General features: G+C 37.5%; 1 protein-coding gene across 4 annotated transcripts in view; it reads left to right on the top strand.

Moving 5' to 3' along the window:
- The window catches only part of ADAM28 (ADAM metallopeptidase domain 28), a 71595-nt gene extending 45568 nt beyond the window's left edge, over positions 1 to 26027 (top strand). Inside the window, exons 15-25 of one of the 4 annotated variants that reach the window (XM_053216415.1) lie at positions 3586 to 3688; positions 6377 to 6536; positions 7507 to 7587; positions 7896 to 7974; positions 21113 to 21221; positions 22243 to 22321; positions 22508 to 22558; positions 23005 to 23070; positions 23584 to 23649; positions 24952 to 25011; positions 25818 to 26027. In XM_053216415.1, the coding sequence (XP_053072390.1) occupies positions 3586 to 3688; positions 6377 to 6536; positions 7507 to 7587; positions 7896 to 7974; positions 21113 to 21221; positions 22243 to 22321; positions 22508 to 22558; positions 23005 to 23070; positions 23584 to 23649; positions 24952 to 25011; positions 25818 to 25838 (875 nt within the window). In that variant the 3' untranslated portion in view covers positions 25839 to 26027. Of the gene's footprint in view, positions 1 to 3585; positions 3689 to 6376; positions 6537 to 7506; positions 7588 to 7895; positions 7979 to 21112; positions 21222 to 22242; positions 22322 to 22507; positions 22559 to 23004; positions 23071 to 23583; positions 23650 to 24951; positions 25012 to 25817 lie in introns of those variants that run through there. The other 3 variants (XM_027077376.2, XR_008295942.1, XR_008295943.1) reach the window with 3 other exon arrangements.
- Positions 26028 to 26468: the final 441 nt, after the last annotated feature.

Below are 26468 nucleotides of genomic sequence, written 5' to 3'. Positions count from 1 at the left end.
TATGCACACACACATACATATGTGATGTATATACATATAAGTATATACATATATACTTATAGATGTGGTATATATATATACACATATATATGTGGTATATACATATAAGATGTGGTATATATATGGTGTATATATATATATGGTGTGTATATATATGGTGTATATATATATATATGGTATATATATATATATATGTTGTGGGGGTGTGTGTGTATATATCTATATATCTATATATCTATATATCGATATATAGATATATGGCCCAGTTTATATATATATATATATATATATATATATATATATATATATATACACCCCCATACACACAATGGAATTTTACTCAGCCATCAAAAAGAATGCAGTCTTGGCATTTGCAATGACATGAGTGGAGCTAGAGAGTATAATGCTAAGTGAAATAAGTCAGAGAACGACAAATACCATATGATTTCACTCCTGTGGAATTCATGTGTTCTTTGCACAGGGACCACGTGAATCTCTGTATCGTTCCAATATTAGTATATGTGCTGCTCCAGCAAGCACACTCACATGTGTAATTTAAGAAACAAACAAAGAGGGAAAAAAAGAGGGAGGTGAACCAAGAAACAGACTCGTAGCTAAAGAGAGCAAACTGATGGTTCCCAGAGGGGGGTGGGGGGCATGAGTAATAGAGGTGATAGAGATTAAGGAGGGCACTTGTGATGAGCACTGGGTGACGTATGAAAGCGTTGATTCACTATATTGTACACCTGAAACTAACATTGCAACTATGTTAACTAGCTCGAATTTAAATAAAAACTTAAAAGAAAAACAAATTTCACTGGGTATCCTGTGCTTTATCTGGAAACCCTGATCAAGATCCTTCTCAGATGAGTACACCCCTGGAAGTCTGTGGAGGAGGAGGGGAGCGGTGTGCCGGGAGATGGGCAGAGTACAAGGAAAGGGGAAGAAAAGAAAAGAAGGGCTGTGGGAATGCAGAGGAGCAATCTGGGAAAGCCAAATCTCTTGAATGTCCGTTTTGTCCGTCATACTGGAATTTTAGAAGACATATTCTCTGATTACGCCATAAAAATAAATTAAAAATAAAAGCATAACTTAATCTCCAGAACTATAAACTGAAACTTCCATTGTGCTCAACAGATTGATCAGAAAGGCAATTTTAAAAATATCAGCTCTCCGGACTTTCTGCATAGGATGTCCATTGTGCATGTATATTTAATTTTCATACCCTCCTCTGCAACACTTCCAGATTCTTACCTAAGTGGCTGAAGGAATTTTTTAAACAGGGGAAATACGTCTTCTTAAAAATACTTGACGAGGGCTACCACATGCCAGGAACTTTTCATAATCCCTGAAAATATACATAAAACAAGAGAAAGGAAAGCAACATCGATCGCTGATTTACAACACACCCGGTCAAAGAGAAAAAGAAAAAGAAAGAAAGAAACCTGAGAAATACATGGACTAGAACTTAGAAAAAAATTCCTGAATAAAACCCTTTGGATCAGGCAAGGGTGGGCTGAGACACAGTTTGAGGAGAACGCTGGATACCCCTGGTGCCTCAGGAAGTGCGCTGACCCCTGGATTCTGGCCTCAGCAAACCTCCCGATCACAGGTCAGGCGGACACGAATGCGAAATTACAGGTGGAAACAAGTATGGGTTTGCGGGTTAAAGAAACATGGCTTCCTTGGCTGACGTCAGTATATAGCAGAAACCTGGGGAAAGAAAACTTGAGCACAGAGGTGAGGCTCTGAGCTTCCCCTTTAGTATCTGGGGACAAAACCCTGAAGTAAATGCTTTTACATGGTCCTTTTGCCCGACCCTTCACTATCTGCCTCACCTGCGAATCTGTAAATTTCCCAGCACCTAGACACTATGTATTTTGTTCACAACTGTGTTCCCAGGGGGTCCTAACACATTGCCTGACTTTAGTAAACGTTCAAAATTATTGAATCAATGTGGAACATATTTATCTGATATTAGAATAGGAGAGATCTTTTAAATCATACATTCAAAGGCAGCCCTTATAAAAGACCAGAGAAGCAGATGTGCCTCAATGAAATTCCAAATTTTGTCGTTCATAAGGGCTCACAAATTTATTTCAAATTAATTTTCAAAGTTTGAAAAGTCTATAGCATATATATAAGGAGGTCTCAAGATCACTGTTCAATATCAAATCATTTCTGTAAGTCAGTTGCCGTTCCAAATATTAGAAATGTGGCCCAGGCATTAATAGGCAATTTGTCATAAAGAAGTACAATCATCTAAAGAACATTAAAATCATCTTAACTCACCAGCGAGAAGTAGAAGTACTGACACATTAATGAGTCAGGAGACATAAATATAGTAAGAAACAGGAGCGAAAAGTTGATTCCTTCCACGTTTGTCAAATTGGCAAAGCTTTTCTACAGTTAATGCTCAGTTTCAGTGAAGCTGTGACACAACACCCAGTTTTATAGTCTCATAAGAACATGAGTTAGCACAGTCTTTCCAGGAAGAATTGGAAAAATGTATGTAGAATCTAAAAAGAAAATGCACTCCTTTCCCTGGGAATCGTATTCAGGAATATTTGTTTACAAAGGATTTTCAGCCAGCACTTTTTAAAAAAATTATAATGGGTAATTGGGAAACATCTCAAAGTCCAAGAGTAAGCATGAGTGAAAATAAATTATATAATATTTATGCAGTGCAATTTTTATAGCTATGATACTGCAGAATATGTAGTCATTGGGGAAAGGACAAGTGTATTGTTAATTGGGAAGCAGCGTGGTACCGGGAGTATGAATGATCCCTTCCACAACATTAGCACCAAGACCTCTGAAGCTTGGGATTAGGAATCTGCTTTTCCTTATTATCCAGGCCTACTTATTCACTTTTCTCAGTGTAGATATTTTATTAAATAACAAGGAGCCTGTAAATGTTACTGAAACCAAACAACTAAGAAAATACGGTAATAAAACTCATTTTATCACCTTGGACATTGTTCAGGAAGGGCATGGACAGTGAGTTGAGTTACAGATAAACCCAGAGGTTAAGGCACTTGGCCAAGGTGACACAGCTGCGATTTAGCTCCTGAACCCTGAACCACTGTATTCTATTGCTCATCTGATGGGGCTCTAAGAAAGATTACATGAGAAATGAAATACGTGATGCTTATTGTTGCGCATGCACAAAGCAGTTTGGCTAAACATTGTAAGAAATGGTATTTCTCCTGGCAAGTATTACCAGGAGAGCATTCCAATGTCTGCCTGTGGGTTGTTAATGCAATGATTGTGGCTCTCCAATTAAGTCTTTACATTTAGATGGAGTTTTCTTAATCTTAAGCATGTCAGCCATATCTCCAAATGTGTAGTTATCCATTGTTCAAAAAATAAATATTTAAAACATTATTTTAAATTCTAACCAGCTTTCTTAGTAACAAATTATTGCAGCCTGTATTTCTGACAAGGGTCAATGGGATTATGCCCTAACAGAGCTTCTCATGCTATGCATTTCATTAATTTGACGTTTCATGAACCCTCTGTGGCATCGAACGCCTTATCTCTTTTCTTTTCTAATATGTCCCTGCTGACCATGCCTGGTTCCAGGGACCAGCGTTGCAGATAAATCGTGTTACAGCAGGAATGAAGGTGGGTCGAGGTATGGGTACTGTCGCAAAGTGGATGACACACGCATTCCCTGCAAAACAAAGTAAGTGGCCTTGTTGTTTGAACCTAACTGCTCCACAGACTAGGGGACTCACTCTCTTCCACACACACATTCTGATTCATTCTAGTTAAACAGAAAGTGAATTTGGACATCGCCCATTTGATAAGCATCCATTAGATGACTATTATGTGCTAGGGTTTCAGACTACCGACTGAGTTAAAAAGACAAATAAGAAATGATCTCTTTTTTCCAGTCCCTCATGGCCGGTGTTTCAGATGACATTGAGTACAGTCGTTGTTAAATAGAGTGAATGTTTGGATGAAACATGCAGCAGTGAATGGGCCTGGCTGGAAATCTATACGTGGATTTAATAATATTCCTTACTTGCTTTTCCACCTAAGTCTTTCATTATGATTCAAGGAGTAGAGATATTTATCTACTCAGAAGAATAACCAATATAATGCTTATATAGTTTTATTTAAACTTGCCATGGTAAAGCATAAGAGACTCTTAAAAACTGAGAACAAACTGAGGGTTGATGGGGAGAGGGAGAGAAGGGAGGGTGGGTGATGAGTATTGAGGAGGGCACCTTTTGGGATGAGCACTGGGCGTTGTATGGAAACCAATCTGACAATAAATTTCATATATTGAAAAAAAAACTTGCCATGGTATTACAGAAAGAAAAAAATACAGTAAGAAAAGATCGACAGTTCATCTGGAGAATTTGTTTTACTTTTTGTATTGATATTCTGGTGGGAAAAAATTCTAGCATATCACACGCAATGGGCTTGAAATTTCTCTTGATGTTTATTTATTTACTTGGAAAGAAAGAGCAAGAGAGTGAGTGGGGGAGGGGCAGAAAAAGAGGGAGAGAGAGATTTACAAGCAGGCTCCGTGCTATCAGTGCAGACCCAACGTGAGGCTCAAACTCACAAGCTGTGAGATCATGACCTCAGCCGCGATCAAGAGTCAGACATTTAATTGGCTAAACCACCCAGGTACCCCAGGACTTCAGATTTTTGTATAAGATCTTTTTTTAATTCCGCAGTTTTAAGATGACTTTTAAAATTCAAATTATCACAGATTAAACTTAGTACCTGCTCCAGATTTTACACACACTAAGTACTGCATAGCAAGAGACTGAAGAAGGTTAACATTTCTCAACGCTTTTCTATTAAACAATAATTGTTCTAGATGATAAATAGTACCAAACTGTATTTTGGACATAGTATCATCTCTTGGGGGTCTGGGTGGTCTCTCCTTTATTAGAAATCGGGACAGATTTAAAAGGGAAGGCAATTATGTAAAAAGAAATGTGTATGTGTTTTGGGGGGACCAACGTGTGGTTTGTGAGATAGCGAGTGCGAAAGAGAGCAGAGTAGCTCCGTTTCCCTATGAGCATGTGCACACGCTATTGTCCTGTATAACCGTTTGTATGAGCACTGGGTCATTTCCGCAACTAGCGGCACAAACGTATCATTCTTTCCACGGCCTGACCTCCTAGTCACTTCTGAGTAGTCATTGGCTGTAGTGGAGACTACGCCTGGAATTCTCTGTGCTCTAGAGCCTTCTGTATAAAGTGACTCCAGAAAAACACCTTCTCTGTTTTGGAGAGAATGTATGCCTTTCTCCACTCCGCAGTCACATTTCCTCACAGCTACCAGAAGCCTCAGAAGAATCTGATTCTGTCACTCTCAGAATAGTTTTTCCAAGCCCTCCTCTGAATTCTGCATGAAGCAATTGACTCCAATTTTATTGGCATCGACTTTACTCACCTTGGCAGTAAGTGGATGGCTTTACTGAGTGCTGAGCTGTTTCATCTTTATTTGCAGGGAGATAGTTCTTCCAGTAACCACACATGATGCCTTGTGTGCCACCCAAGACTCAGCCGTAGATAGACACAGTTACAGTGGGGAGAATTCCTCAGTGCAATTCATGAAAATAAGAAGTAACCTTAGGGCACCTGGTTGGCTCAGTTGGTTAAGCATCTGATTCTTGGTTTCCGCTCAGGTCATGATCTCTCGATTCGTGGGTTCGAGCCCCGCATCAGGCTCGGTACTGCCAGCACGGAGCCTGTTTGGGATTCTCTCTCTCTCTCTCTCTCTCTCTCTCTCTCTCTCCCTCTCTCTCTGCCCCTCCCCCATTTACACTGTCTCTGTCTCTCTCCAAATAAATTAAGTAAAAAAACAAAAGTACCTTAGCTGAAACAAAATAGAAACGGACTCCCTGTGTGCCCTTCATGATGTTACAAGTCCATTCTCCTTTATCTTGAAAATGACCTTCATTCCCAAGTGTTTCTTTTGGTCTGTTATGGCTTCTCCAGCTCCAGCCACTGCATTCCAATAAGCCAAAATGAGGAAAAATGAGGAATAAGACATATTCTTTCACGTAAGGCCACCTGCAAGAATTTGCACGCAAGATTCTGCTTTCTTGCAGTTGGCCGGAACTTAGTTAGGCACTTGGCCAAAAATTAGCTGCCCGAGAACCTGGGAAATCAGGATTTTGTTGTGTTTTGTTTTTTTGTTTTTGAGTAGCAGTGTTTCTTGTTACTATTCACTAGTTCTATTACCGAAGAACAAGGAGAACTTTGATACAAAGGAGAACTAGGAATCTCTGCTCTAGGGAGAAATGCCATTAATTAAATACCGATAGGGAGCTGTGTTACATTTGGGGAAAACTGTAATGTGGATCCTGGTATTTTAACCACAGCAAATTTTGGCTTTTCTTCAGTGATGCCCTGTGTGGGAAGTTGTTCTGCCAAGGTGGGTCAGATAATTTGCCTTGGAGAGGACATATAGTAACTTTCCTGACCTGTAAAATGTTCGATCCTGACGACAGCAGTCCAGAAATAGGCATGGTAGCTAATGGAACTAAGTGTGGACACAGGAAGGTAAGTTGAAAGTGTAGCTTTTAATCAAAATGTTCTTTGGTCTTGTTTTTTTGCCTTGATGTTTGCTACTCAAGGCCTCCTTCTGTTCCACGGAGGACAGTTTTCAAAGCAATACCTACGCCATTCTTTTATGCATGCCTACATTCACCCCGTCAATATTATTTAACAAGCAACTATTATGTGCTTAGTACTAGGTTATTAAACCTAGGTAAATTTTATTGCCCCCAAATCAGTAGGGTCTCAATAAATTATAAGCCATTCTGATAACAATAAAGAGAATAATAAAAATACTACTCATTTTTAGATAAATGATAATTGTTTTAATATTCCAGATGACATGATATTAACACGCTTTTCATAATGTTTTTGTTTGGAATGGGTGCCTTGTATCATGTGCAATGCTTAGCTCAGTGCTAAATATTTGTCTCAGGAGTGGACTGAAGGGGTAGATGAACAGAATGACCCATGAGGAATGAAGTCAAATAAGGAAATATTCTCTAGAGAACTTTCTAAATATTTAAAATAAATATTGTCTAGATCCCGTATTCTTATTTGCAAAAGAATGTTGTGATTTCCCTAATAAAAAGGTCAGTTTGGGGGCACCTGGGTAGCTGAGTCGGTTAAGCATTCAACTTTGGCCCAGGTCATGATCTCATGGCTTGTGGGTTCGATCCCCGCATTGGGTTCTGCACTGACAGCTCGGAGCTTGGAGCCTGCTTGGGATTCTGGGTCTCCCTCTCTCTCTGTCCCTCCCCCGCTTGTGCGCTCTCTCTCTCTCTCTCTCTCTCTCTCTCTCTCTCTCTCAAAATAAAAAAATAATAATAATTTTAAAAAATTTTTAAAAAGGTAAGTTTGATAACAATAGTAGTGGCTAATAATATAAGACTAAATTCCAAAGGCTGAGCAATTTGCAGAACTGAAGCCATCGGGGATTGATGTGAACTCAGTGTTTTTTTCACATCGCTTTCAGGTTTGCATTAATGCAGAATGTGTGGATATCGAAAGAGCCTACAAATCGACCAACTGCTCCTCTAAGTGCAGAGGGCATGCCGTAAGTTTTGAAAACATTTCCCCAAGCTCGCCGAATCTTTTGGAAGTTCGGGTCAGTCCTGACGACGCTAAAGTACTGTTTCAGCTCTGAGTGATACTAAGTCTGCCTAACCACTCAATAGTTTGGTTCGATGAAAAAAATTTTCTTCCAAGCATCTGGTATTGAAATTCCCATGATGGATCCATACACTATGGAGGTAGTTGCAAGGGTGCAGAGCAGGGGTTAGTCCTTCTTCTGAACGGATGAACAGGCTCCTTGGGTTGGTGGTCAGCCTAGTGTGGAAACTGACAGGATCACTGCTTGTCTAGGTGTGTGACCATGAGCTCCAGTGTCAGTGCAAAGAAGGATGGGCCCCTCCTGACTGTGATGACTCCACAGTGGTCTTCCGTAGGTAACATTACGCATCTTGCTCTCCTCTTCCAAGCTTGTAGTTCGTAGTACATTAGGTTTCGTCGCCTTTTTTTCTCTCCTCTTGGAATTATTGTTCCATAAATATTGAATCTAAAATATTAATCTTCAAGGTTTCTAACAACTTTTCAATCATATTTTCTAGTCCTTATGCTCCTGCTCGACATACGAAAAGATCTCCTCAAATTTTAGAGTTGCTATCTTATTTTAATTTCCCCCATTTTCTCGCTTTATGATTATTCTATTTTCATAGCGGGCTTGGCTTAATGTATAGATATAGAATCCTCATAAAACTCTCTAAGAATCTGGCTTCGGTTATTTTTGTAGGTTCACTGCTGTCCCTTGAATCATCTTTATTTCTTTTGAGTTTGATTGATTTGTCTTTCACCCTGTCTCTTATTTCACTGTGCTGTTTTTTTTTTTTCTTCAGAATATGGGACCCTTGTTGAATGTGGGATTAGGCTGACTCGAATTAGCTTGCATGGGTTTTCTTTGTATGTTTTTGTGCTTGTTGTACCTCCTGATACCTCTCTGGATGGGACATCTGGATGTGAGCTCTATCGGTAGATAGAGAGACCTCCCTCTAGCACTTCGGAGTGGTAAGCAGCCAGGGTGGGGAATCCTCACCTCCAGTCGCCATGGTGAAGCGTACTTGGCCCAGGAGAGAGCTCTTCATTGCATTTACTTCCCGAGAGAGCTGCTTTTCCTCCGCGCTCTTTCCTTGATCCTCCTTTTTCTGTCTCATCTACTGTGGGCATCTGCAGTTAGCCTCCATTCTGTTCCTCAGGCTCTTGAATCCCCCATTGCTTCTAGAGAACAGTTCTTGGGTCTTTGCCCAGAGGCATAGCCCACTATTATTCTGCATATACAAGGGATGGGGGTGCTGATGGGGACGGGCCTGACCAAACCATCTGTCCCAAGTTCAGATTCTCTGTTGGCTTCCCAAGAAAAAAATGGCATCTACTTCTGACGTTTGGGCTATTTTTAAAAAAAATTTGTTGGTTCTGGGGTGCCTGGGTGGCTCAGTTGGTTAAGTGTCTGACTGTGGCTCAGGTCATGATCTCATGGTTCATCGGTTCAAGCCCCGCATCGGGCTCTGTGCTGAACGCTTGCTCAGAGCCTGGAGCCTGCTTCAGATTCTGTGTCTCCTCTCTCTGCCTGTCCACCACTTGTGCCCTGTCTCACTCTGTCTTTCAAAATTAAATAAATGTAAAATTAAAAAAAAAAAAATTAAAACAATTATTGGTTCTTTGCTAGACTTCTCAAGAAAGAATAGCATTTACTTCTGATGCTTAATTATATATATGCTTTAATACATATATATATATATATATAATTCTGATGCTTCTGAGCTATAGTTTACTTTGTTTCTGTCCACCTAAATCCCCTAAAAATCCTTTTAAACTATGACTTCCCTCATGTTGAACTTTGTTTCTTCTCTTGATTGGCTAAATCACTTCCATTAGTAATTTCTTCTTCCTTTTTACATGAAACTTAACATTTTTAAGGATTTAACTCTGTTGCTAAGTAGAAAACATGAATAGCAGGTAGGATTGGATTAGATTTTTTTAACTCACAGTTTTAACTTCATGACTCTTGAGAAGTAGATACTGATATTCAAAGTTCAAAACCTGAGGCTACCCTTATTTTGTTTGTTGGTGTCGTTAAATAACCCCTGAACAATAATGTTTCTTTTCTCTTAAATGTTTTTAGAATTGCTACTTAGTGAAAACCAGTCATCATGTTATGCCTGGGTAATGTTTTCTTTTTATTATTTCTATTGTTTGACAGTGAGGTCTTTCAAAGTGAGGATTTGTTTCTTCAGTTCCAGGAATGTGTCTATTATTACAGATTTTAAAATGGGTTCTGTTCCACTTCTTTGGTTTCTAATTCAGAAATATAAATTATTTGTATCAAGTATCTTGACTAGGTGGCCTTATTATCTTTTTTTTTTTTTTTTGGCATTGTCTATTGCCTGTTATTTTTGGGAAAGTCTTTCAAAATTATTTTTTGTAAAATACGGTGAATTTTTGGCAATGTTAAGACTCCTATTTATTAGTTATCATGACATTTTATTATGTTTTATTTTTTTAGTTAGAGTGACATTTTAAAATATTCAGTGACATTTTTGAGTTTCCTTAAAGCACTTTTTTTTTTAAATCTTTATTTATTTTTGAGAGAGAAAGAGAAAGAGAGCACAGCAGAGGAGGAACAGAGAGAGAGGGAGACACAGAATCCAAAGCAGGCTCCGGGCACTGAGCTGTCAGCACAGAGCCCAACATGGGGCTCAAACTCACGAACCATGAGATCATGACCTGAGCCTTAGTCAGATGCTCAACAGACTGAGCCACCCAGGCACCCCTCCTTAAACCACTTTCATATCATTCTATTATCTTCTCATTTCATGTCTTCTTTTTTTATAATCTGTTGTCATTTTGCTCAGAAGACCAAGCAGATGCCACCCTAAATTTACTTTGACTCTTTATAGCTTTTATTTCTGAAAGCATAGATTCTATATGTATTCTACCTCTGCATATTATTTTAAACCTAATCTTTTTTTATATTTTTATGCTTTTTTCCCCTCAATTGCATATCATCCAATAAAGGAGAATAAACTCCAACACACATTGTTAAAGTATTTCTTGAAAACTTTAAATCCAAGGACTGGTGATGCAAAGATACACTATACTACATCAAATTTATATCTTAAGGGAATCAAGGAGGCAGCTGGAGTGGTTCATGATACAATTGGGGACGTTTTTCTCCGAATCACTTATGCTCCTTGTTAACACCACTGTGTCAAGATTCAACTTCATCCGTTAGGTTTTCTTTTTGTTTTGTTTTTGTTTCCATTTCTGGTACTACCTCTGACCCAACCGTCAAGGAAAGCCTCCACCAGACTGGTGAAAGTACTCTAATTCAGGAAAGTGTCCTGTCTCCAAAAGGACAGACCTCAGCGGATAGTTTTCATGATATCCAGGCTTCGCGTCTAAACCTGAATGAGAAAAATTACATTTCTATTTTTATTAAATTCTAACTAGAATTCAGAATTTTCTAGAATTCAGAATTCAGGATGTAAGGCAACAAACCACCATGGTATTAGTAGTTCCCATGGCTTTGTCACCCATACAAATCGTATATATTTTTATCTCACATTGTGGTTGCTGCATAAATCTTTATTTTTTAAAAATTTATTTATTTAAATTGAAGTTAGTTAACATACAGTATAGTGTTGGTTTCAGGAGTAGAACCCAGTGATTCATCACTTACATATAACACCCAGGGCTCATCCCAACAAGTGCCCTCCTTAATGCCCATCACCCATCTAGCCCATCCCCCCACCACCTCCCTCCAGCAACCCTCAACTTGTGCTCTATTGTTAAGAGTCTCTTATGGTTTGCCTCCCTCTCTGTTTTTATCTTATTTTTCCCTTTCCTTCCCTTATGTTCATCTGTTGTGTTCCTTAAATTTCACATATGAGTGAAATCATATGATATTTGTCTTTCTCTGACTGATTTATTTCGCTTAGCATAATACACTCTAGTTCCATCCGTGTTATTTCATTATTTTTTGATCACCAAGCAATATTCTGTTGTGTATATATATGCATATATATATATATATATATACATACACACACACACACACATATATATATATATCACATTTTCTTTATACATTCATCAGGTGATGGACATTTGGGCTCTATCCATAATTTGTCTATAGCTGACAGTGCAGCTATAAACATCGGGATTTCCCTGATGATGAGTGATGTTGAGCATGTGTCTGTTAGCCATCTGGATGTCTTCTTTGGAGATGTGTCTGTTCATGTCTTCTGCCCATTTCTTCACTGGGTTATTTGTTTTTTGGGTGTTGAGTTGGATAAGTTTTTTTATAGATCTTGGATACTAATCCTTTACCCAATATGTCATTTGCAAATAGCTTCTCCCGTTCTGTCGGTTGCCTTTCGGTTTTGTTGATTGTTTCCTTAGCTGTGCAGAAGCTTTTTATCTTGAGGAGGTCCCAATAGTTCATTTTTGGTTTTGTTTCCCTTGCCTGCGGAGACTTGTCTAGTAAGAAGTTGCTGTGGTCAAAGGGGTTGCTGCCTACATTCTCCTGTAGTATTTTGATGGCTTCCTGTCTCACATTTAGGTTTTCCATCCATTTTGAATTTATTTTTGTGTATGGTATGAGAAAGTTGGTCCAGGTTCATTCTTCTGCATGTCACTGCCCAGTTTTCCTAATACCATTTGCTGAAGAGACTGTCTTTTTTCCATTGGGTATTCTTTCCTGTTTTGTTGAAGATGAATTGGCCATGCATTTATGGGTCCGTTTCTGGGTTCTCTATTATGTTCCACTGATTTCTGTCCGTTTTTGTGCCAGTACCATACTATCTTAAGATTACAGCTTTGTAATATAGCTTGAAGTCCAGAATTTTCATGCCTCTAGCTTTGATTTTCTTTTTCAATGTTACTTTAGCTATTTGGAGTCTTTTCTGGTTCCATACAAATTTTAGAATTGTTTGTTCTAACTCTATGAAAAATGCCGGTGTTATTTGGATAGGGATTGCACTGCATGTGTAGATTGTTTTGGGTAGTATAAACATTTTAGTAATATTTGGTCTTCTAACCCATAAGCATGGAATGTTTTTCCTTTTTTGTGTGCGTCTTCTTCAATTTCTTTCAGAAGCTTTCTCAAGTTTTCAGTGTACACATCTTTTACCTCTTTGGTTAGGTTTATTCCTAGGTATTTTATGGGTTATGGTACAATTATAAATAGGATCGATTTCTTGATTTCTCATTCTGCCTTTTGGGTTTTCCACATAGAGTGTCATGTCATCTATGAAAAGTGAAAATTTGACTTCCTCCTTGCCGATTTGGATGCCTTTTATTTCTTTTTGTTTTCTGATTGATGAGGCTAGGACTTCCAACACTATGCTGAATAACAGTGGTGACAGTGAACATCACTGTTGTGTTCCTGACCTTAGAGGAGAAGCTCTTCGTTTTTCCCCATTGAGGATCATATTATCTGTGAGTCTTTTGTATATGGCCTTTATGATTTTGAATTATGTTCCTTCTATCCCTACTTTCTTGAGGTTTTTTATCAAGAAAGGAGGCTGTATTTTGTCAAATGCTTTTTCTGCATCCATTGAGAGGCTTATATACTTTTTATCCTTTTTTTTTACAATGTGGTATGTCACATTGGTTGATTTGTGAATACTGAACCAGACCTGCAGCCCAGGAATAAATTCCACTTGATTGTGGTGAATCATTCTTTCAATGCACTGTTGAATTCAATTTGCTAGTATCTTGTGGAGAATTTTTGCATCCAGTTTTGCCAGGAATATTGGCCTGTAATTTTCCTTTTCAGGGGGGTCTTTGTTTAGTTTTAAAATCAAGGTAATGCTGGCTTCATAGAATAAGGTGGGAAGCTTTCTTTCCATTTCTATTTTTGGGGGTCAGTTTGAAAAGAATAGGTATTAACTCTGCTTTAAATGTCTGGTAGAATTCCCGTGGGAAGCCATCTGGCCCAGGACCTTTGTTTATTGAGAGATTTTTGATAACTTATTCAATTTCTTTGCTGGTTATGTGTCTTTTCAAATTTTCTATTTCTTCCTGTTTCAGTTTTGGTAGTGCATGAGTCTCTAAGAATTGGTCCATTTGTTCCAGATTGCCCAGTTTGTTGGCGTATAATTTTTCATAGTATTCTCTTAAAATTGTTTGTATTTCTGTGGTGTTGGTTGTGATCTCTCCTCTTTCATTTTTTATTTTATCTGTTTGGGTTTTCTCTCTCTCTCTCTCTCTCTCTCTCTTTCTCTCTCTCTTTTTTGATAAGTCTGGCTAGGGGGTTTATCAATTTTGTTTCTTCTTTCAAAGAACCAGCTCTTAGTTTCATTGATCTGTTCTGTATTTTGTCTGTTTGTTTGTTTCTATATCATTTATTTCTGCTCTAATCTTTATTATTCCCCTTCTTCTGCTGGCTTTAGGTTTGTTTGCTTTTCTATCTCCTTTGGATGTAAAGTTAGACTGTATATTTGGGACCTTTCTTGCTTCTTGAGATAAACCTGAATTGCAACGTATTTTCTTCTTAGGATTGTCTTTGCTGCATCCCAAAGGGTTTGGACTGTCATATTTTCATTTTCATTTGCTTCCATGTATTTTTTATTTCTTCTTTAGTCTCCTGGTTAACCCATTCATTCTTTAGGAGAATATTCTTCAACCTTCATGTATTTGAGGGCTTTCCAAACTTTTTCTTGTGGTTGATTTCAAGTTTCATAGCGTTGTGATCTGAAAATATGCATGGTATGATCTCGATCTTTTTGTAAGTGTTGAGGGCTGATGGCTACATGAATCTTTAAGTATCACATATATGTATCTCTAGTTTGAAATTATGGTAGTTATTAATCTACCATTAGATCTTATAATTTAGGGCTTAAAAAGAAGCAAATATTTAACTATATCACAGATTGTTTTATAATATTTTGACAAGTGTATTCCAACATCATTGGCTTCCTTTTTAGTGCTATACATTTTATTAATGAATTTAAAAACATTCAGGGAAAGGGCTTACAGGTTTTATCAGATTTCCAAAATGATCTGTGGCACATAAAAGGTTAAGATCCCTGCTCTATAGTATGGCCATATATAACCATGGGCTTTCAAGCTTACTTAATTAAAGCCATTTTTCAGTAAAATTTATACAGAAAACATATAAATAGATACATTCCATATGTTATTTATATACATTTATACTATAACATATATATATATATGTAATATAAATTATAAAATGAGTATTCATACAATGCAATCTGGGCAAAGGAACAGAGCATTGCCAACAGTCCAGACATCTCCTCCCTTGGCCCCATACCTGTCCTAATGTCCTCCCTCCTTCTGAAGGTTAACCCTTACCTTTATACCATGTTTTCAAAATCATACATGTTCTTATATGTATCTGGAATTATATATGTGTATATATATATACACATATATATATATACACATATATATATACATATATATATATATATGACAATTTCCTTTCTTACTGCTTTTATGGATACTTCAAGGCTACGTTGAAAAAAATTTCCATAAATGTTATCATTCAAGTCCAGTTTTTTAAATGTTTATTTATTTTTGAGCGAGGATAAGTCGGGGAGGGGCAGAGAGAGAGAGACAGAGAATCACAAGCAGGCTCTGCGTTATCAGCACAGAGCCCATGTGGAGCTCGAATTCATGAACCTTGAGATGATGACTGGAGCCGAAATCCAAGGTCGGAGGCTTAACTGGCTGCGCCACCCAGGCACCCCACATTCAAATCTATTTATCTTAACTATATCATACCAAATTGTTTCCGGGGTGGTTGTACAAATTAACACTCCCAGCAGCAGTGAGTATAAGTTCCTATTGTTCTACGACCTTTAAGCCATTTGCCATTGGCAGATAGCAAATTTTAGCCCTTTTGGCTAAGTTTTTGTGACAGCATGTTGGGTTTTTAATTTTGCTTTCTGTAACTACTACCACTCTGAATAATAAAAGAACATTTCCTTATCTTTTGGCCATTTGGATTATATTTTCTGTGAAGTATTTGTTTAAGCCTTTTTGTATTTCTAGTGAGTTGTCTCTCCCCACCTTTTTATTCACTTGTATATGTTTTAATATTATATTTTTCATATAAACTATTTTAAGTTATATATGTTAAAAGTAACTTCCCTCCTTCTGAGTTTTCTTATGCTTTTTGTGGTGTTATGTGATTATCAGAAGTTTTTAATGCAGTACAGTCAATTTTTTCATCATTTCCTTATTGTTAGTTGTGTGTGTGTGTGTGTGTGTGTGTGTGTGTCCTTTTTAAAGGAAATTTTCCCTACTCTGAAATTGTGAATATATATTTGTGTATTGTCTTCTAAAAAGCATTATTTTATTCTCTTTTCAAATTTAAGTCTCTATCTGAAATTGTTTTGTGTATGATGCAAATGTTTAATTTCATTTTTATCCCAGATGGATGCCCAATGGTCACATCATCATTCATATGATCATCTTTCCCTAAGGCTCCACAGTGACACTTATCTAATAAAGCAAGTGTTCATATATGTGTCTTTCTGGGATATCTGTTCTTTTCTGGTGGTCCTATTTATCTGTGTACTCTGGCACTCTTTTACCATCAGGTCTTTGAAATAATTTTGATCTAGGTGGTCCTTTAACTCTGTTCTTTATGAATGATTTGGTTAGTAGTTTTTTTGTACTTTCACATATATTCTCAAGTTACACACACAATTTCTGTTGGGATTTTCATTTAACATAGACCACATCTGTGGTCTCTATGGGAACAATGAGCACATATAAGCTGTTGAATTCCGAATCTATTGACAAAATGTCTATCCGTTTATTTAGTTTTTCTTAATTTTGCCAGCTAATACTTGATAGCTTCACCACAACAATTTTGCATATATTTTATTAGGTTTGTTTCTAGGAATTTAAGTTTTACTGTATATATTTTTTTCAATATATGAAATTTATTGACAAATTGGTTCCCATACAACACCTAGTGCTCATCCCAAAAGGTGCCCTCCTCAATACCCATCACCCACCCTCCCCTCCCTCCCACCCCCCATCAACTCTCAGTTTGTTCTCAGTTTTTAACATTTACTGTATATTTTAAATGGGCTCTTTTGAAAAATATTTTTCAGCTATTACTAGAATATAGAAATTCAACTAATTTTTGTATATTCATTTTTGTGCCAAGCACCTATACTATCTCTCTTAATAATTCTAGTAATTTATCTGTAAATTTTAGCAGATTTCCTACATAATCCTATTATTTCAGAAAATGACAGCTTTGTTCGTATCTCTCTAATCTTTACAATTTTAATTTCTTGTATTTGTTTTCCTTCACTGAATAGAGCCTCCTGCACAATGCAGAATAGAAATAGTGATAAAAAGTTTCTTTGTTTTTCTTCCGATCTCAAAGACTTGCAATATTTTGCCCCGGTATCTGAAGGTATTCTGTACATATTTAGATCTTCTTCAGATTAGGAAAATTCACTTCTATTCCTACTTTGCTGAGAATTAAATCAAAGACATTTTCTTTCTTTACTGGGTGAGATTTCTTACCCCTTTATACAGCTAGTATTTCAAAGTAAATTGATTGCTATGTGAACATGTATTTAACTTTGCAATCTTTGGCTAAACTCAACATAGAAACAGTATTGATGGATGATGTTTGCTATTTTATGTCCGTGAGTGATACTGACCTGTAATTTCTTTATACTGTACTTGCTCAGTGTGGGTGTTGTTATGGTATGTTATGCATAGAAAATGAATTAGAAAGTATTCATTTTTTATATTCTCTGGAATACCTTGTATAAGAATAGAAGAGCCGATTTCTTTAGTAGTTATAAAACCCTTCAGGCTTTTAATTTTTTCATATATAAATTTTGTTATATTATGGTTTCCTACACATTTTTTCTGCTTTATCTAAATTTAATTTGGCCATCACATTTACTTTTTTTAAGTTTATTTATTCATTTTGAGACAGAGAGGGCATGGGCAAGTGTGAGCAGGGGAAGGGCAGAGAGAGGGGGAGAGAAAGAATCTCAAGAAGGCTCCACACTGTCAGCAAAGAGCCCAACGTGGAGTTGGACCCACGAACCATGAGATCATGACCTGAGCCAAAAGCAAGTTGGATGTTTAACCGACTGAGCCACCCAGGCTCCCCCTCACTTTTCTTTCTATCAATGTAATCTGTAGAATCGTTTTTTCTCTTTTTAAATATCATCCAAATACAAATTTTCAATTGTTATTATTTTTTTATTATTTGTTTTCCTTTTTTTACATTTTGTTTGCTATTTCAATTTATACTGTAATTTATCCTATTCCAGTCCCTTTCCTTAAGTTTATTTTGTCTTAAATAAATTCTCGAAAGGGATATTTGGTTCATTAACTTTCAGCCCCCTTTTTCAATACATTTTTTGAGGTTTATAAATCCATACATTTTTCTCTAAGACCTCTCTTAGTTGTCGCCCATTTGCTAAAGGATATTTTCATTATCGTTTGATTCAAATTATATTGTGTTTTCCATTTTCTCTCTTCTTTGGCCCTTGAAATGCTTAGACATGTGTTTCAGAGAAACTACTAGGGTAAGAATCTGTTGATATATGTGGAGACTTGCTTGCTGCATGGCTCGGCATGTGCCCATACTTGTGAGTCTTCTGTCTGTGCACACAAAAATATGTATTCTACGGTTGTTCTGTGCAGCATTTTCTATGTTTGTGAGGCCACCTTTGTTCACCGTGTGTGCGTGTATCAATCCCTACTGATTTCTTGTTTGTTTGTGCTATCAGTTACTGAGCCAGGAGTCTTAGAATCCCTCACTATAACTGTGAACTTGGTTATGACTTATTGTTCTACCAGTGCTTATATATTTTGTGACCACGCTACTATTACATAAAAGTTTAGAATTGTTATGTCTTCTCAGTGAATTGGCACTTTAATCCGCATGCAATGCTTCTGTGTATCTCCGGTCTTCTTCTTTTACAAGTGTTTTTTTAGTGTTTGCTTCTTTTTGAGAGAGATGAAGACAGTGCGCGAGAGGGGGAAGGGCAGAGAGAGAAGGCGACAGAATCCAAAACAGGCTCCAGGCTCTGAGCTGTCAGCACAGAGCCTGAGGAGGGGCTTGAACTCACAAGCCACGAGATCATGACCTGAACTGAAGTCGGCCGCTTAGCTGACTGAGCCACCCAGGAACCCCTTCAGGCTTTTTAAAGTCTATAGTAAGACTAATATAGCTGTACCAAATTTCTGTTGGTCTCCTTTGCATTGGCATAACATTTTTCCGTACTTGTACTTTCATTCTTTCTTAAGCATCGTGTTTTATATCTGTCTCTTGTTTTTGAAAAGTGTGGAAATATACACATTCTTAAAATTTTAGTCTTACGATATATATTTTTAAACCAGGGTACTTAGTCCATTTAAATTAAAGGTAACTACTGATATACTTGGGTGTAATCTACAATCATATTATATGCTATTTATTTGTTCTCCTGTTCTACGTTCCTTTTTCTCTTCTTCCTTGCTTTCTTATGGACTTACTGAGGATTTTAATCATTCCATTTTTCTTTTTATTAATTCAGAGATTATGTATTTATTTTATATTATTTTAGTGGCCATTATGAAAATATTCATTTTATTTGGTGTTGTAAAAAATCGACATTACTTTTTAGAAAAGTTTTGGGTTCACAGCAAAATTGAGCAGAAAGTAGAAAATCCCCATATACCTTCTGCCTCGCCATCCTTCCCTGACGCAAAGCCTTCCTCACAATCAACATCCTCCACCAGAGTGGTACATTGTCACAACCGATGACACACAATTGTCACTCAAAGGCCATAGTTTAAATTCGGGTTCATGCTTGGTTTATTTACTTTTCATTCCTTCCTGCATTTCTGAACTTCCAAGACCAGGATCATTTTCCTTTCTGTCTTTCTGGGTTCCTGCCCTCTCACTAATCTTTCCAAGGTCATTTTCCCCTATTTTTTAAATTTAATTTTCTTAATGTTTGTTTATTTTTGAGAAAGAGGAAAAGCATGAGACAGGGAGGGGCAGAGAGAAAGGGAGACACAGAATCTGAAGCAGGCTCCAGGCTCTGAGCTGTCAGCCCAGAGCCCGACGCGGGGCTCGAACTCACGAACTGCAAGATCATGACCTGAACCAGAGTTGGACACTTAACCAACTGAGCCAGTGAGATGCCCGTTCCCCAATTTTTTTTTCAAATATTGCATAACTTTAACAACTTTTGTGGTTTTTTTTTTTTGAAAAATGTCTTAGTTGCTCTTAGTGGGAGAGTTAGTCTGAATTTCCCAGACCGCCATTAACAGAAACAGAAGAGTGTATTTTCTCTTCAATTATTTCCATCTTCAAATGCATACCTACTTCCAATTACGATACTTCTCATCTGTCTTATACCCCAGCTTTCTCTGCAGACCTTGTCCTTTCAAATTAGGGGTGTTTGTGAAGCAGTCAATTTCCTCTTTATTTCTTCTGGTGCCATATTAGTCTTCCAAAAATAGTTACAATTTTAATGTTAGTGCCAGTCCTTTTTTTTTTTTTTTGATTCTGAATATATCTATACCATATTCAACACAAACCCTTCAGAATTTTATTTCCTTTGGCCTTTTGGATCGGAATTGTTATGCAAGGTGGAAAATATTAGATGTTTGTCATTATTTTAAAATTCTGCTTCTGACATACTTGCCTCTGTCTGCATGTATGTGTGTTCACACTTGGGAGTTTTTCTCGCATTTCTGCAAAATTTAATTTTATTATTGCTCTGCTAGCTCTAATAAGAAAGCAGTAGTTGTTTGCACTGCCCCCTCACACTTGTACCTCCTGGTCTCTGAAGCTTCTGACAATTATGAATTTGAATTATGACAAATATGAATATGAATTATGAAATTAATGTCTGCGGTAGCAAAAGATTGAAGTTGCCTTCATTACTTAGATCAGGAATTAAAACAGAGGAAACACCATCTAGATCCAGGAAATGTGTTCAAATCATGCCGCAGTTCACTGGGTCACATAATCTCTTTTCTGTCTGTAATCATTCTGCTCTGGAGCCAACATCAGTAAGACACTCGCTTGTGTCACTCTCAATTCTGGTCTTCATGTCTTCACTCCTTATTTGCTACCGACAGGAATATGATCTCAAGCCTTCCGTTTCTTTTTCTCTGATTCCAAGGCTGAGTGTGAAAAGTGTGCCACTCCTTTTCTTCCATCTCCTGACTTCGTATTTCCTCTCCTCTCCCAGCCCTACACTTTCCAGAGGTTATAGACGTCGTGCCTTCTAAGAATTCTCAGCAGCATGATGCCTGACTTCCCTCACATGCAATGTTTAGTACAATATGGATTTCCCCTTTACTTTCTCTATCTGCATAACATTACAACACTCAAGATCAAAATGCATTTTTATTTTATTGACTATTAGAGATTTTCCAGGGAATGCGTGTTTTGGATGGGGGGGGTGAACGGGAGGTGGAATTTGTGATGAGAAAAGAAATAAGGACTAGAGTGGTGCATATTTGTGAATTTCTCATGCCCTCACCAGCTCTGCTTCTCTTTGTTGCAGACTTCTCCATTGTGGTCGGGGTGCTGTTCCCTGTGGCTGTCATATTTGTGGTGGTTGCTATAGTAACCTGGCACCAAAGCCCCAGACGAAAGCAGAAGAAAGTCCAGAGGTAGCTTCTATCTTGCTTTGGGGACTTTTTGGCCTCTAATTTATTTTAAATTTAAGGAGCTGACCCAAATTCTCAAAGTTAATTAGGGTTCCCTTCAAATACTCTGAAACGAGTCCAGATGCATTTTTTCTTGGACCAGATGCTGGGGGTCAGTTTTACTGGGAAATCCTGCACAGTAAGACATGTCTTTTTGTGTTGATCACTGTATTTATAATTAATAAATACAATTAATAATATAATTAATAGTTATTCTATTTATTTTATCTATTCTATTTATTTATAATTAATAAATATAATTAATAATATAATTAATAGAGTTAGTCTAACTCTCATCATTAAGGATTTTACACCCATTGTAGGAATAAAATATGTAACAATTATCGGTCGCTAGCTTATGACACGTGCTGTGCTAAGTCTTTTTGCATTCATTATCTCTAATCTTCACAAGAAGGTTGTGAAGTGCTAACTGTTAATGCCATTTTATAGATGAAAAGGTATTGTATATTAATTCTTACAACACTCTTGCAAAGCCAGGCACTGTACACTTGTCCTAAAGTGGAAGCAAACGTTCAGAGAGGCTAAAAATATGTTCAAAGTTTTACAAAGTAAATCGGTGGAATCTGGATTTCCACCTAGATTGCCTCGTCTTTCAAACACGGTCTTGACACTGTAGCGTCTTTCTAGCACTTTTAAAACACTGACTTACTCACATGTAATGGGTTTTCCTAAATATTGAGTGAATAAATCATTAATGAAATAACATAATTTTTACAACCGTTGATTCAGTGCCATCGTTATTAGGAATTCAGGGCTCTGTAGAGACTCACAAAGAAAATTCGTGGTGGTGATTATGAATTCCAGGACAAGGAAACCTTAAGAATGTCCTAGAGAACAGAAGAAAGGCCAGTCAATGACCAAAGATGATGCAACAGAAAAAGGAAATTGGCAAACTTCTCTTGAATGTCCTCATCATGGTGAAGGAACTGCTAAGTCAATGTATATGATATGCTTTCATATACAGGCCAGCATCTACCACTGGCACCAGGCCTCGCAAACAGAAGAAGAACCCACAGATGGTGAAGGCTGTACGACCCCAAGAGGTGAACCGTAGTTGGTACTGTGTTTGCCTTGGGCCCCGGTTCACGATTCTCTCATTGTCTCTTCCATCGTTCCTACTCAGCGGCGTTTTACAAATCCAGTCCACCAGTTAGTATATAGTAAGAATTTGGGGCTCCGTAACTACACATTCAGAAATTTCTCCTTTGCCTTTGTTTTAAATCCCAAAGAGTCTTCCCAAAATGCAGAGGCTCCTTGCTGAAGTTCACAAATGCAAAGAAGTAAAGAGAACAAGGAAGGCAGACTCCAGATCCCATTCTCTCTCTCTCTCTCTCTCTCTCCCCCCCACCCACACACACTGACTGTAGGTGGACCCTTTCCCTTTTGCAAATGTCCCAATAAAGACAACGATATGTATAGTTTCATGACAGCATATATAATATGTATAACCCTTAAAGCCCTGGCTGTGTCTTGCAAGTTTAGAAATTCGGGTAGAGGTTGGTTAATGGCAATGCCATTGGCGGTGATGTTTCATGGAAACTTACCTGTCTCTAACAGCTCTGGTTACAGCAGAATGCAGCAGCGGGGCCACTGTGATTTCCTGTCTGGTCTCCTGTGTCATCTCAGTTTCTGATCTCCCGTGTCTTGAGAGGACTGCTTATTTGGAAGTTGAACTTAGGAAACCGATCATTTCATTTTAAGATATTATTATTATTATTTTTTTTAGATGACTCAGATGAAGCTCCATACACCTGATCTACCAGTAGAGGGCACTGAGCCTCCAGCTTCTTTTGTGAGTTAGCAACCTCTCTTAAATATCGCTTCCAATCTAATCGCAGGGAAACACTAGCAAGAGACATAACCCACGATAGCCCATTGTTTCCTCAGAAGAATGTGAAAATCTATGCGAATATTTATATGAAAGCTAGATTTTCCTACAAAACTTTTTGAAAATGCAAAATGTGAGAAGGTGGGCTTTTCCACTACATTCCTACGTTTAACCTCTGAACCTGAATTATGGCAGTAGGAAAAGTTGGTAACTTAATAATACGAGAAGAGTAGAAATCTGCTGTATAGAGTGCTGTCTTCGTCGTCTGTCTACTGGCGCTGAGCTTATTTCTGAATCGCACGTGCATACCTAAATGAAAGCACTTGAACTTACAGGTTTAGACGATTTTCATGGGCAGGATCATGAGTTCACCATGTCTAGAAATGATTGAAGCCTTTCCATTTAGCACATCTCTTTTCAAGGCCCCATCTTTGCATTATTTTTTATTTTATTTTATTTCTTTTACCTTTTCACTAGCTAATTACGAAGCCAGATTTTCCACCGCCCCCAATACCTACAACCGTGTCCACTTCCTCTTTCCTTGTAAGTATCAGGTAGTCACTAGTGACTCCTTAAATGTCATCTGGGCTGGATGTGAATGGCGTCTGTAAATCTATAGATTCTTTCTCAGGATATGTGCTCCCTAGGTCAACCTGAGGTATTGTAGCACACAGGTATATCTGAGAAAGCAAGGCCTACTTACTATCTATAAATTAGTATGGGTATTAATTTTTTGTTGTTAAAAATAATTCTTTTATTTTATTTTTAAAAATTTTTTTTATTATATGAAATTTATTGTCAAATTAGTTTCCATGCAACACCCAGTGCTCATCCCAAAAGATGCCCTCTTCAATGCCCATCCCCTCCCCTCCCCTCCCTCCCACCCCCCATACATTAAAAATAATTTTACTGTTACATAATCATCAAGAAATGATGACTAGTTCTGCTATAGGAGGTAAACAGTGTCCTTCAAAGGATAGTTTCCAGATGCTTACTTTGGAGAATATAAAATTTTATTATAAATTATATTTTACTTTTTAATATGATATAGACAGAATAAGCCCTATATTAGTTAGCCACAATTGTCTGTGGAAGATAGGATATTAAAAAACAGACCAGGGGCGCCTGGGTGGCTCAGTCGGTTGAGCGTCCGACTTCGGCTCAGGTCATGATCTCACGGTCTGTGGGTTCAAGCCCTGCATCAGGCTCTGGGCTGACAGCTCAGAGCCTGGAGCCTGTTTCAGATTCTGTGTCTCCCTCTCTCTCTCTGACCCTCCCCCGTTCATGCTCTGTCTCTCTCTGTCTCAAAAATAAATAAATGTTAAAAAAATAATAAAAAATAATAAAAAATAATAAAAAATAAAAAATAAAAAACAGACCATATGTAGGCAAACCTGCAATAAAAGTCAGGCACTACAAAGTAAAAAGTAGGATTCATTCACTTGAGTAATTACTGAGCACATTGTTTCTTCATACTTGGTACTCTGTTGTGGGTAAATGAGAAAGAACTAAATTTTTTTTTCAAAAAGTTTACATGCTTAGTGTGTAAACTAGTCATATACATATAGAGCACTTAATTCCTCGCGTATTTTTTTGCACCAAAGCAAGTCATACAAACGAGAAGAATGTGGTCAAAAGGGAAATGAATGGGGTCAGATTAATTTAAAGTAAGAAAAAGATCCATTGACTATGTGGTTAGAATTTGAACTCGACCCTGAAAGTTAGGTAGAATTTAAATGAGTGATGGGGAGGTAAGGAATGATTTAAATTAGGAAATAAATATACCGAAGATTGGAAATGCATAGCATTTCTAATGACCTACTATTATTTTTGTCCCTAATATAGTATGCCACAAAAGTGCTTCCCTCTACTGTTTTTAAGGATAAAACAACGTCAACACCTAAGGTAAGAGATCAATAGCCAAACTGTTGTAATCTTGTCACACTCCTACTATGAAGGAGAGAAGTTCTAACCATGTCTTCCTGGAAGATGTTCGCTAAGAACAGTGTTTGTATGATTATAGGATAGGAGCTAAGATGTCTTCCTTCTTTTTTAAAAAATTTTTTAAAAGATTTTTTTTTTAAAGTGTATTTATTTTTGACAGGGAGAGAGAGAGAGAGAGAGACAAAGCATGAGTGTGGGAGGGGCAGAGGGAGGGAGACAGAATATGAAGCAGGCTCCAGGCTCTGAGCTGTCAGCACAGAGCCCGACGCGGGGCTGGAACTCATGGACCGCGAGATCATGACCTGAGCCGAAGTCGGACGCCCAACCGACTGAGCCACCCAGGCGCCCCTAAGATGTCTTCCTTCTAAGTTTGGTCAAACCCAAGAGGAAGATGGAAGGGTTTTATCTGGAAAGGGATGATGATCCTAATATTCGTCATTTTCTCAGAAATATATCCCAGGGAAGTGAGATAGAAGACATTTCTCATAGAATAATCATCCGATGTCTCATAAGTTTTCTGTTGATCCCTCACCTTCTTCATATTATACTAATTAGTCAGATGGATATTTGGATCCCAGTGTGAGGTTTTTCTCACTTTCTTTCCCTACCTTCCCATGTTTCCACCCCTTCACTGTGATATATCAAATAATCTATAAAATAGGATGTGTGACTACACAGAATTTATTTTAATTTCTTAAGAGTTCAAGAGTTATATAATATCTAATTTTTTGGAATAAGCTGATCATTTAAGAACTTGTCTTTTTCAGGGTTCCAACCCAAAGGTCTGAAGCAGCAACTAAGCAGGTGGTGGGTAATAATCAACTTAGAAGACTGGACAGTCTGGACGGAAGAGAAATGTACTTACTTTCCCCTTATTATTTGCTCTTGATACCCAAGGATGTTAACATTTCTTTCTTTCTTTCTTTCTCTCTTTCTTTCTTTCACTCTTTCTTTTCTTTCTTTCTTTCTTTCTTTCTCTCTTTCTTTCTTTCTGTTTCTGGATGGGAGAGGGACTGGGAGTATGTTAACATTTCTTGATTCATGTTCTACTTTGAGGAGATGAAACAAAAATTTTCTAGAGAGACATACTCTTGAGAATCTTTTATGAATTTAAGATTTCTATTCTCCATATTCACGGGAAAGAAGATGATTCTAAACAAAGAGCTATGAATCTGACGTGTCTAATTAGATGACTTTCCTAGACACCCCCCTCTTCTTACTGTTGTATTGATTACTAGTTCCTCAAATATTTTGAGTATCTTGATTTTCTCATTTAGTAAGAAGTAATTTACCCTCTACTTAAAGCCAGCAAACAAATAAAAACCCTGAGTAAATTACAGGAAACTGAGAGGGATGGAAGAACATTGTATATTCATCATTAGATAACTAGCAACATCTTGATTGTTGTGACAATTAAC

The sequence above is a fragment of the Acinonyx jubatus genome, chromosome B1, assembly GCF_027475565.1.
Source record: "Acinonyx jubatus isolate Ajub_Pintada_27869175 chromosome B1, VMU_Ajub_asm_v1.0, whole genome shotgun sequence".
In the NCBI taxonomy this organism is placed as follows: Eukaryota; Metazoa; Chordata; class Mammalia; order Carnivora; family Felidae; genus Acinonyx; species Acinonyx jubatus.
Note: the sequence above shows the minus strand (reverse complement) of the source record. Positions and strands in the feature narration are given on the sequence as shown.